Here is a 12,742-nt window from a genome sequence, read left to right on the forward strand (position 1 = left end):
AAGTGTTATCACCTGAACACATGACACCAACATCATCAGAATGTAAACTGTAGTAGTTGTTGTAGAAGTTTCCCCATCCAGAGTGTTGACATTCAGTTACAGAACTTTCATTTCCTGAACAGCTCACACCACTGAGCCAGACCTGTCCAGTTCCTGGACCAAATTTAGATGATGGAGTAGCTTCTAGTGCAGACCCACAGTTTATCTCTCTGCAAACCACCTCAGCATCGTTTAAGTCCCAGTTATTATCAGAAACTGTTCCCCAGACATTATCATGATAAACTTCAACTCTGCCAGAGCATCGAGATGATCCAGAAACAGCTAATCTAATCAGATCTAAAAGGGAAAGAACATGAAAAACATTTTAATAGACCCTTACATCAAAAAAGACTTAATGGAAGACACAAATGAACGGACTAACTGACAGTTTTCTCACCTGAACAGATGACAGCAGCATCCTGACCATGTTCACATGTGTTTGATCCAAATCCACTGTGTTGACACTCAGTTAGAGAACTTTCATTTCCTGAACAGGTCACATTGTCAAGCCAGATCTGTCCAGTTCCTGCACCAAAGTGAGCTGATTGAGGAACTTCCAGTGCCGAACCACAGTTTAACTGTCTGCAAACCACCTGAGCATCATTTAAGTCCCAGCCATCATCACAGACTGTCCCCCAGCTGTTATTGTGATAAACTTCAACTCTTCCAGAACATCGGCTCGATCCAGATCCAGTTAAAATGATGGACACAGCTGAAAATAAAACACAGAGAAGATATGAAGAGCACCAAACCAAGAATACTTTCAGTTTCCAGCCACAGATTCCAAGTTATAGCAGAACGGTAAACTGAAAGGTGTAATACTGTCAATCCACACAGCTTGAACCCTAATAAAACAGTCTATAAAAAGTCCAATGGATTCACTCCTGACCTACAAAGACATTCAGCTCCAAAATTTGTATTACGACAGAGTTTGTGAGGACTGCAGAACATCCACATTAAGAAAGTTGAAGCAGGAGACTTTGTTTGAATTGTTTCAATTACAAGACCTGAAAAGAACTAAGAAAACTTCAAGTTGCAGACTTTATCAAATCTTTCAGGGGTATGGTCTCCCTTAAACACACACACACTTACACGCACATACAGATGTCAGGCCTGACTTTCCCTCTCTGAAATTATCTTCCATGTCCTGCTCATAAATGTTCGTTTGAAACTATTAAAATGTTCCTGTAAGGTATTTAAAATGAAATCTCTAATCTTATAAGGTCTTTGAAAGGTAATGTATAGCTCTCTGGATCTGAGCTGCGTTTAAAGAGAAAGATGCAAACATTTTACCACTCAAATATTCTACAGTGTGGTTCTTGCACAGATGACTTTGACGGTTCACAGTGAATTTCATTATAAAACACGCTAATAAGTGGAAGATGTAATTCTAAAAAAAAGTTATTTTTACAGTGTTTAACATTCATCAGATGATCAAAAGAATATCTCACCTGAACAGATGACAGCAGCATCCTGACCATGTTCACATCTGTTTAATCCAAATCCACTGTGCTGACACTCAGTTAGAGAACTTTCATTTCCTGAACAGGTCACATTGTCAAGCCAAATCTGTCCAGTTCCTGCACCAAAGTGAGCTGATTGAGGAACTTCCAGTGCCGACCCACAGTTTAACTGTCTGCAAACCACCCCAGCATCATTTAAGTCCCAGCCATCATCACAGACTGTTCCCCAGCTGTTACTGTGGTAAACTTCAACTCTCCCAGAACATTGACTTGATCCAGATCCAGTTAATCTGATTGGACCTTTTAATGAAAAACACGTGACACAAACGATGTTTTAATATATGTCCCTTAAAGAAAACAAAGATACATATCACACAAAAATACATTAACATGCAGTATGTTCCATGTCAAAAAGTGATGTCACCTGAACAGATGACACCAGCATCATAATAATGTCTATAGTAGTAGTAGTAGTAGTAGTAGTAGTAGGAGTTTCCCCATCCTGAGTGTTGACATTCAGTTACAGAACTTTCATTTCCTGAACAGCTCACACCACTGAGCCAAATCTGTCCAGTTCCTGCACCAAAGTAAGCTGTTCGAGGAGCTTGTAGTGCAGACCCACAGTTTAACTGTCTGCAAACCACCTCAGCATCATTTAGGTCCCAGTTGTAATCAGAGACTGTTCCCCAGACGTTATTGTGAAAGATTTCAACTCTGCCAGAACATCGGCTCGATCCAGAACCGGCTAACCTGATCAGATCTAAAAGGCAAAGAACATGAAAAACATTTAAATACAGCCTTACCTCAAAAAAGACTATCTTGCAATATCATGTTGATCCAGCAGTTTTCACACCTGAACAGATGACAGCAGCATCCTGACCATGTTCACATCTGTTTGATCCAAATCCACTGTGCTGACACTCAGTTAGAGAACTTTCATTTCCTGAACAGCTCACATCACCGAGCCAAATCTGTCCAGTTCCTGCACCAAAGTGAGCTGATTCAGGAACTTCCAGTGCAGTCCCACAGTTTATCTGTCTGCAAACCACCTCAGCATCATTTAAGTCCCAGCCATCATCACAGACTGTTCCCCAGCTGTTACTGTGATAAACTTCAACCCTACCAGAACATCGAGTCGATCCAGATCCAGTTAATCTGATCACACCTTTTATGTAAAAGACATAACACAAACTATATTTTAATACATATCTTAAAGAAAATACAGATGCATGACTGTAGAAAACATAAGCATGCAGATTATTCATATCAAGAAGTCATGTCACCTGAACAAATGACACCAACATCATCAGAATGTAAACTGTTGTAGTAGTTGTAGTACTTTCCCCATCCAGTGTGTTGACATTCAGTTACAGAACTTTCATTTCCTGAACAGCTCACACCACTGAGCCAGACCTGTCCAGTTCCTGGACCAAATTTAGATGATGGAGTAGCTTCTAGTGCAGACCCACAGTTTATCTCTCTGCAAACCACCTCAGCATCGTTTAAGATCCAGTTATTATCAGAAACTGTTCCCCAGACATTATCATGATAAACTTCAACTCTGCCAGAGCATCGAGATGATCCAGAACCAGCTAATCTAATCAGATCTAAAAGGGAAAGAACATGAAAAACATTATAATAAACCCTTACATCAAAAAAGACTTAATGGAAGACACAAATGAACGGACTAACTGACAGTTTTCTCACCTGAACAGATGACAGCAGCATCCTGACCATGTTCACATCTGTTTGATCCAAATCCACTGTGTTGACACTCAGTTAGAGAACTTTCATTTCCTGAACAGGTCACATTATCAAGCCAGATCTGTCCAGTTCCTGCACCAAAGTGAGCTGATTGAGGAACTTCCAGTGCCGACCCACAGTTTAACTGTCTGCAAACCACCTGAGCATCATTTAAGTCCCAGCCATCATCACAGACTGTTCCCCAGCTGTTATTGTGATAAACTTCAACTCTTCCAGAACATCGAGTTGATCCAGATCCAGTTAAAATGATGGACACAGCTGAAAACAAAACACAGAGATGATGTGAAGCGGACCAAACTTAGAATTCTTTTAGTTTCCAGCCATAGATTCCAAGTTATAGCAGAACGGTAAGCTGAAAAGTGTAATACTGTCAGTCCACACAGCTTGAACCCTAATAAAACAGTCTATAAAAAGTCCAATGGATTCACTCCTGACCTACAAAGACATTCAGCTCCCAAATTTGTATTACGACAGAGTTTGTGAGGACTGCAGAACATCCACATTAAGAAAGTTGAAGCAGGAGACTTTGTTTGAATTGTTTCAATTACAAGACCTGAAAAGAACTAAGAAAACTTCAAGTTGCAGACTTTATCAAATCTTTCAGTGGTATTGTAACCCTCATTTGAGTATGGCTTAGATAAAATATGCCAGAATGAGAAGAGAATCATTAATCTAAGCAGCACACTTCATTTATAATGAATAAACCATAGGTGCAGCAGTTAAGGAGTTAACTGTTCTGGTTTAGACACGTGTTACTCTAGGCCAATGAGCTGCTGAAACGTGGTACAGGTTCCGCCTGCCGCCCCTGCCTAGGAGGACACAGATTTTTCTCTTCTCTCTCTTTCGCTCGCGAACCTTCCATGAGCAAGCTAGTGAGGAAACGAGACACGGCGAATTATTGAGACAAGGTATGAAAGAGAGTAATATAGGCAGAGAGTTAGCACTCACCGTTTACTAAAACTATTTTATTGTTTGTATATTGCTAAGACGAGTATTAGCTGGTTCTTTTTACATTGCTTAGTCGAGAAAGGTCGGGAGTTAGAGACGACGCCATTTCATCGGTCGTGCGCCATCTCGCGCTGCTCCGTCTTTCTAATTCTGAGATCGGTGAGCAAAGTGTTTTACTTGTTCATTATTTATCTGTGTTTCATGAATGCCTTGCAAGTAAAATGTTCCAGTGTTTAATGATAATTATTTAGGAGTGTTCTGTAGGAAACTTTGTTCAATTTACTGAAACCCAGTAGTTGAAGCGAATGTGTGAATTGTGATTTTATGAGGAACTTAATATGTCCCATGACACTGTCGTTGACAGGTCAGGTTTTTTTTGTTGTTGTTTGGTTTTGTTTTTTGTTTCTTTGGTTTGTATCTTCCTGGTGCATTCCAACGGATCCTGAAATTGATGGCGAGCCAACCCCGTTGAAGGACCAATTGACTTTGTTCTGTCCTGCACATCAGAGTGTGGTAGGCCAGATGCAACAAGACAGAAACACACCACGCCATTTTGTACTAGTAGTCCCCCTTCTTCACATACATCCCTCTGGACTCGCGGGTGGGTTGTTATAAGGACTTGGGTTCACGGACTCTGTACATTCCATAAATGTGAACAAAAGTGAGTGTGAGCGGTTGGAAATAACCCTCCATCTGATTAACTGTTGTAACGAAATCTGTGAAAATACAAGTAAGTGTTAACATTTATATGCTGATGATTGAAATTGTGGTTCATTGTTGGATGTGAACTGTACTTCTAGAAAGGGTGCACCCAGGTAAGATTTCTTTCTCATCGAGTGATTACTGTGATTTTGCCAAAAGGTATTATTAAGAGAGTACTGGTACCGAAAGGGAATAATTTCATTTGTAAATGTTTTGTATGTTTATCATAATGTTCTGTTGTTTCTAAATGAAAAGAAAAATACAACTCCGGTAACTTTTCAAAACTCGCGGTTGTCTGAGTCTCATTCAGTTCGCCTCTCCAGTACGTAGCCGAACCTACTGGTCCAAATCGTTGAGCTCTTTTGCATCAAATTTGGGTGACATACCTTTTGATCTTGGAGTATTTGAAACACAACAGTGTTACAGTATGGTCCTATGGGCTCAAAATGTGGTCATGTGTAAAAAAGATTTGTATGTGTAAAAAAGATTTGTGTGTGCGTAAAAAAGATTTGTATGTGTAAAAAGAATTTGTGTGTGCGTAAAAAAGATTTGTGTGTGGACTTTGAAAAAAAACCCCTGCAAGTTACAAGTGCGGATTTTGACCCTATTTTTCTTCCTTTCATCTGATTGGTCAATGTCATGTCAATCACAAATGTAACAATCCAATCAGAGAACAGATGGGTTTGGCTGTCGGAGGGGCGCTTTTTTGAACTGCAGGTCCTTGAAGGGTGATACAGTTTGAAGCTGGAGGATCGCTATATAAATATCCGATAGCAGCTAGGTCCCCTAACTTTCAGTAGCTGTTGAAAGGAAAAAGTTGTGGTATATCAGTGGTTAGAAATACCATTATTACTTTAGGATTAGTTTAACACAAAGTCAGGGCTGACCCAGGACCATTGCTGTGAGTCACAGTGCGCAGCATAAAAGTCCTTTCATATCGGACGCAGGATGTGCTGCTAATGCTAACTGCTAACTAAAAGCAAAAGATCCAGAATTTGTTGCGCTGGCTGCTGGGCTCTGTGGGTTTTTTCAGCAGCTCTACCTGTACTAGAAGCACCTGCTCCTTGTCTTTTCTATCTCTGACTTTATGTCCTCTACAAGAGTTTGGTTTTTTTTGCTGGTTTTTCAAATGTTCAATAAAAAAATGTATGCTAATTCATAACGAAGAAAGCTTTGTAATGAAGACTGTCATTTCCAAATCACTGCCCGCCCCCACCCCGCGGTCCGCAGCGCTGTTGAAAAGGCTGTGGAAGTCCCTGTATTAAACACGTAGACCTGTGACACAAAAATCACCAAACTCGGACGACCACAGACTGTTTTCCTTCGTGGTGATGAAGGAAAACGCTGGGTTGGCATGTAAAAGGGCATTTATTCCCTTCAAAGACCAGCAGTTCAAAAAAAGCGCCCCTCGACAGCCAAACCCATCTGTTCTCTGATTGGATTGTTACATTTGTAATTGACATGACATTGACCAATCAGATGAAAGGAAGAAAAATAGTGTCAAAATTCGTACTTGTAACTTGCAGGGGTTTTATTTCTAAGTCCACACACAAATCTTTTTTACGCACACACAAATCTTTTTTACACACACACAAATCTTTTTTACACATACACAAATCTTTTTTACGCACACACAAATCTTTTTTACAAGTACAAAATATTTATGACCACATTTTGAGCCCATAATGGTCTCCCTTAAACACACACACACACAGATGTCAGGCCTGACTTTCCCTCTGAAAATATGGTCCATGTCCCGCTCATAAATGTTCGTTTGAAACTATTAAAATGTTCCTTTAAGGTATTTAAAATGAAATCTGTAATCTTGTAAGTTATTAACAAGTAATGTATAGCTCTCTGGATCTGAGCCGCGTTTATAGAGAAAGATGCAAACATTTTACCGCTCAAATACTCAAGTTTGGGTATTGCACATATGACTTTGACTTTTCACACTGAATTTCATTATAAAACACACTAATAAGTGGAAGACGGAAGTCTAAAAAAAAGGTTGTTTTTACAGTGTTTAACATTCATCAGATGATCAAAAGAATATCTCACCTGAACAGATGACAGCAGCATCCTGACCATGTTCACATCTGTTTGATCCAAATCCACTGTGTTGACACTCAGTTAGAGAACTTTCACTTCCTGAACAGGTCACATTATCAAGCCAGATCTGTCCAGTTCCTGCACCAAAGTGAGCTGATTGAGGAACTTCCAGTGCCGACCCACAGTTTAACTGTCTGCAAACCACCCCAGCATCATTTAAGTCCCAGCCATCATCACAGACTGTTCCCCAGCTGTTATTGTGGTAAACCTCAACTCTCCCCGAACATTGACTTGATCCAGATCCAGTTAATCTGATTGGACCTTTTAATGAAAAACACGTGACACAAACGATGTTTTAATATATGTCCCTTAAAGAAAACAAAGATACATATCACACAAAATACATTAACATGCAGTATGTTCCATGTCAAAAAGTGATGTCACCTGAACAGATGACACCAGCATCATAATAATGTCTATCGTAGTAGTAGTAGTAGTAGTAGTAGTAGGAGTTTCCCCATCCAGAGTGTTGACATTCAGTTAGAGAACTTTCATTTCCTGAACAGCTCACACCACTGAGCCAAATCTGTCCAGTTCCTGCACCAAAATAAGCTGATCGAGGAGCTTGTAGTGCCGACCCACAGTTTATCTGTCTGCAAATCACCTCAGCATCATTTAGGTCCCAGTTATAATCAGAGACAGTTCCCCAGACGTTATTGTGAAAGATTTCAACTCTGCCAGAACATCGGCTCGATCCAGATCCAGCTAACCTAATCAGATCTAAAATGCAAAGAACATGAAAAATACATTAATGTATTCTTCAAAAATGCAGTACACAAACAAAAAAGGCTTACTTGCAATATTGTGTTTCAGTTTTCTCACCTGAACAGATGACAGCAGCATCCTGACCATGTTCACATCTGTTTGATCCAAATCCACTGTGTTGACACTCAGTTAGAGAACTTTCATTTCCTGAACAGCTCACATCACCGAGCCAAATCTGTCCAGCTCCTGCACCAAAGTGAGCTGATTCAGGAACTTCCAGTGGCGACCCACAGTTTATCTGTCTGCAAACCACCTCAGCATCATTTAAGTCCCAGCCATCATCACAGACTGTTCCCCAGCTGTTACTGTGATAAACTTCAACCCTACCAGAACATCGAGTCGATCCAGATCCAATTAATCTGATCACACCTTGTATGTCAAAGATATAACACAAACTATATTTCAATATACATCCCTTAAAGAAAATATAGATACATAACAGTCAAAAACACAGTGACATGCAGTATTAGGGCTTGGTATTACAATTGATTTCTACAATTCATTCGATACCGATTCGATTCAATTTTGACTCATATAGTCAGAAATATTATAATTATCATGATCATTTATCAGTACATAACCATATTTTTATATCTATGTATAAAAATAAAGCTGACACGCATGAAACTTCGTCAGAGGTGTAAACATCACAGCAGATGTGTCATGGTACTGGGTCGCGGAACCAGTGCTTTGTGTTTATTGGTGAACTGACAGTTCAGATTATTATTAGGATTTATGGTTCTGTTATCCCAGCTATGATTCCCTCCTATCTCTGATACTCTGATTACACCAGCCCTGTGTTTTTCCCAGCCCGCTGTCTTTCCTCAGTCATCATGTTTTGTCAGTGTCAGAGTCCTGGGTCTCCTGACCCAGCGTTTTTAGTTCTTTGTGATTTTTGTATTTATGTACTTGTGTGTGATTTATTCTAGGGTTTCTAGTTTTGATCCCTTGCCCTTCATGTCTCTCTGTGCCCCCTCTGTTCTGTGTAAGTCTGTGTCTGCATGTTTGAGTTTCCCTCTGTGTCTTTTGGTTCATCGAGTCCTCTGCCTTACTGGTTATGTCTCTGTGTTGCTTAGTTACTGTCTCCACCGTGTCAAGTTCGCGTCTCTGTGTCATACTTCCTGTTTTACTTTGAAGGTCCGTGTCTTATCTGAATGTGTTCAGTTTACGCTTCCTTGTCTCGTCAGTTCTGATTTCCCCCAGCTGTGCTCTCCTTCTGTGTCTCATTCCCCTCGTTACTTCCCAGTGTATTTAAACCCTGTGTTTCTCTGAGTCAGTGTTGTGTTGTACCCTCAACAAACTGTGTGTTTTGCCGCCGTGTTGCCAGTGTTTTGTCTCCAGCTCAGTATTTCTGCTACAGTGTTTTAGTCCACCAGCGTTTTTGTTTGTCTTTTGGTGAGTTTAGTTTAGTAAGAGGTTTTCCCAGCAATAAAGCTGCGCTTTAAGTTGTACTTCTGTGTCTGAGTCCTGCATTTTGGATCCACCATTCCTGCTTGCCTGCCTGCCACACACCCAACCATGACAGTCAGGTTATCTCATTCCACGTCATGAACTCCCAGTTTTGATCATCCTTCCTAGTTTGAATTTAGTTTTTATTTCTTGTGCTTGTGTATTGTATTTCTAAGTTTGTTCTCTGCCAGTGAATAAAAACTGCCGCCTTTAAGTTAAATATTCCATCTCTGAGTCCTTTGCGTCGGTCCAACCTCTGCCTGTCACACAGCTCACCATGACAAGATGCTTTTGTGTCAAAGTGACTGCGGCTAAAACACAGAAAAGCACGATGGGGATTTGTCCTGGCTTTTGATAGCAGTTAACCCCTAAAAATACTCTGCAGTAGGTCAAAAACGGAAGAATACCACAAATAAACATATGAACATTACCTGATGCTGCTGAAGTGAAGCAGAGGAATTTTAAAGAGGTTTATTAGAGACACAGCTGAACGTTTTGCACTTTGGCATAATTTTAAAAAGTTTATATTTCTTTGGTTTTTAACAACCCACCCCTATGCAGTATGTTCCATATAAAAAGGTTTTGTCACCTGAACAGATGACACCAACGTCATAAGAATGTCCATAGTAGTTGTCGTAGTTTCCCCATCCAGTGTGTTGACATTCAGTTAGAGAACTTTCATTTCCTGAACAGGTTACATCACCAAGCCAAATCTGTCCAGTTCCTGCACCAAATTGAGCTGATTGAGGAACTTCCAGTGCTGACCCACAGTCTAACTGTCTGCAAACCACCTGAGCATCCTTTAAGTCCCAGTTATAATCAGAAACTGTTCCCCAGGTGTTATTGTAAAAGATTTCAACTCTGCCAGAGCATCGGCTCGATCCAGATCCAGTTAATCTGATGGTGGATGCACCTGAAAAAGCAAACCATAAAAAACCTAAGAATTACATACAGTAGGCTATAGCAACTGTTTTCTTTTTATCTTTTTTTTAACTTTCTGAACTCATTATTTTTTAAGGAAACTAAAATTACACCGTAGCACCAAAAAAGGTTAAATTTAGAAGATAGCACACTAAGTCACGGGCTGTATTAGAAAATGTAACTGATGGTGGCATTTCTGTCTTGTTATCAAATATGTAAAAAAAAAAAACAATCAAACATGAAACTTGATGATTTTGTAAATTGTAACAAAATGCTTTTTTTTTGCTCACCCGGCAGCTGTGCGTGACAACCTGAAAAGTGGAAAAAGACAAACCCAGTTTAGAGCAGATGTTTTGCACTTGTGAGAAAGAAAATATGTGAAACTTAACATTAAAGTCTTTTTTTCATAATTCTTGAATTAAAATATTTTTCACAAAAAATCAAAATCCGACAAACTCCATTTAATTTTAAACTGCTACCCTGTCATATCTGATAGGAATTTGGCACTCATAATTTTTCTCACCACCCAGCACAAACAATTGTACTTAATAATATATTATTTAATAACTGATTAAACTCTTGAATACTGTTGAGATTAAATTATTTGAAGTACCTCAATTCTATGCTTTGGATTAACTAAAATGCCATATAACCATATAGTGTAGTATTAAGTGGACACAGCCCTGAAAAATAAAGGCATTAGACTACGTGTCCTTGGGGGGTAGATTCTCGATTGAAATCAGCCTGTATGAAAGTGGGCCCGAGTTCTTTTGTTGGTTGAATTCCGAGCTGAGATAGCTCATTATAGTGCCTAGAGACTGTGTGGGTCAATTTTGGGTTAGTATATTAGGCTTAAAGTTGAAACTTGCGTCTAAAACCGTGTGTTTGTGTGCAGAGTGAGATGCACTCTACAATAGTGTGTGAGCACTACAATAGTGCAGAGCAAGAGAATTTTGGAACCAAGGAGGAGCTAGGAGAAGCAGTCTGTGTGACTGCAGGGGAAAAGTGCCTAAAACAGAGAGTCAAAACCAAAAAAAAAAAAGGGGGGGGGGGGGGGGGGTGATTATTATGGATTATGCACAAAAGCTGAAGCAGAACAGGATGAATTGGAAAAATATTTAAATAAGCAACAAAGAGAAATGTGTTTCAAAAGTGTCAAATAACGAGGGATGAAATATTAAATAAATCTCTTAGTGTGTTAATACAGGTGACTATGGACCTGGATCAACCCCCTCCACGAGCACATCAGCCAGAACATAATGATAGATATAATAATTGGAACCACAACGAGGCCATGTTTTGGCTGAAAATTCACAGCTTCACCTTCCTGTATATATTATTCTGAAAAGAAGCTTCAAAGACGGTCAATCTCTCCCTGAAAACAAAGGGCAGCTTCAGAGCAAAAGCATCAACGTTAAGAGTCAACACCAAGTGAACAGATAACAACGCTGCCCTAAATTTCAAAGGGTTCAGCAGAATGTACAAATACTATTGCAGATGGAAGCATGCGTTCTCTATCACAGGCTGAGAGGATCACCTGCAACACCATTGTGTGCGAATGGAGTTGAGAAGACGCTCTGAGTCTCACATTTGAAATGGCTAAGGAAGAAAAGAGTGAAAGACATAAGACAAAGCTGAAGAGGAACGGCTAAACACCAAGTTTAGGTGGAGTTTATTTTCGTTGTGCTGACTTTTTACAGTCAGTTACAGTAACATGTACTGCGTACTAGCTAGCATGACTGAGTTTCTATACAGCTGGGTGGGTGCTATGATGTTACTGATAGTGAACTTTATTTTATTCATAAGGTTAGTTAGTAGAGTTGCCAACCGTCCCGTAAAAAACGAAATTGTCCTGTATTCAGAGAAAATATTACGCATTTCTTATTGAGGTGAAAACGAACAAAGATTGTACCGTACTTCAGCTAGAATGGAAAAAGACACAAAGCTGGAGTTATTCTGTCTTTACGCTGCAGCTGCCTCTTCTCCTCTAATTCTCTCTCCTCTCTCTCCTGTTTCTACCTCAATCATGAAACTGATCAATGATCAGCTTTTCTCTCTTGTTTGTTTATCGCCCACTTTGCACCAGAAGGAGGAAACCAGCAGATGTCGCGCTAAACAACAGCAGCATGTTTAAGCTTGATCAACTGTTGTTAGAATATATTTAATATTAATTTCTAGTATCAGCTGATGTTTGTTGGAGCCACAGCTGTAAAAGCTGCTGGTCATGATGTCGGTTTGGTTATGTGGTGAGAGGGAAACATGAAGATGAAACCAGGAGATGTCCTTACTGGATCATCAGAGCTGAACAGGTGATGAAGAAACAGGTTTAGCTTTTAGGTGACATGGATGAGTTGAAGGGAAGTTATGAACAGTTTCTGAGAGACAAATAACCCCAGGATCCTTTTCTATGTAGCTGACAGCTGGTAACTGTGCAGGGGCGGGGTCTAGCAAAGTTTGGCCAGGGGGCCAGGTAGGGGCTTTCTTATTCTCATTTAAAATATCTAAGTTTTAATAAATACTTATCTGAATCTTACAACCAAAGTTTTTATCTGATATAAAATGTATAGAAATCATACATATAC

General features: G+C 39.8%; 1 protein-coding gene across 1 annotated transcript in view; it reads right to left on the reverse strand.

The window, feature by feature from the left end:
- LOC143416697 (uncharacterized) overlaps positions 1–12,742 on the reverse strand; it is a 30,178-nt gene that overhangs the window by 15,177 nt on the left and 2,259 nt on the right. The window contains exons 2-12 of the mRNA XM_076882175.1: positions 9,835–10,152; positions 7,848–8,159; positions 7,410–7,745; positions 6,975–7,286; positions 3,195–3,524; positions 2,786–3,109; positions 2,356–2,667; positions 1,927–2,262; positions 1,491–1,802; positions 437–751; positions 13–336 (exon numbers count right to left, since the gene is read on the reverse strand). Coding sequence (XP_076738290.1) covers positions 13–336; positions 437–751; positions 1,491–1,802; positions 1,927–2,262; positions 2,356–2,667; positions 2,786–3,109; positions 3,195–3,524; positions 6,975–7,286; positions 7,410–7,745; positions 7,848–8,159; positions 9,835–10,152 — 3,531 coding nt within the window. The remainder of the gene's footprint in view (positions 1–12; positions 337–436; positions 752–1,490; positions 1,803–1,926; positions 2,263–2,355; positions 2,668–2,785; positions 3,110–3,194; positions 3,525–6,974; positions 7,287–7,409; positions 7,746–7,847; positions 8,160–9,834; positions 10,153–12,742) is intronic.

Source organism: Maylandia zebra, linkage group LG3 (assembly GCF_041146795.1).
Source record: "Maylandia zebra isolate NMK-2024a linkage group LG3, Mzebra_GT3a, whole genome shotgun sequence".
Classification (NCBI taxonomy): Eukaryota; Metazoa; Chordata; class Actinopteri; order Cichliformes; family Cichlidae; genus Maylandia; species Maylandia zebra.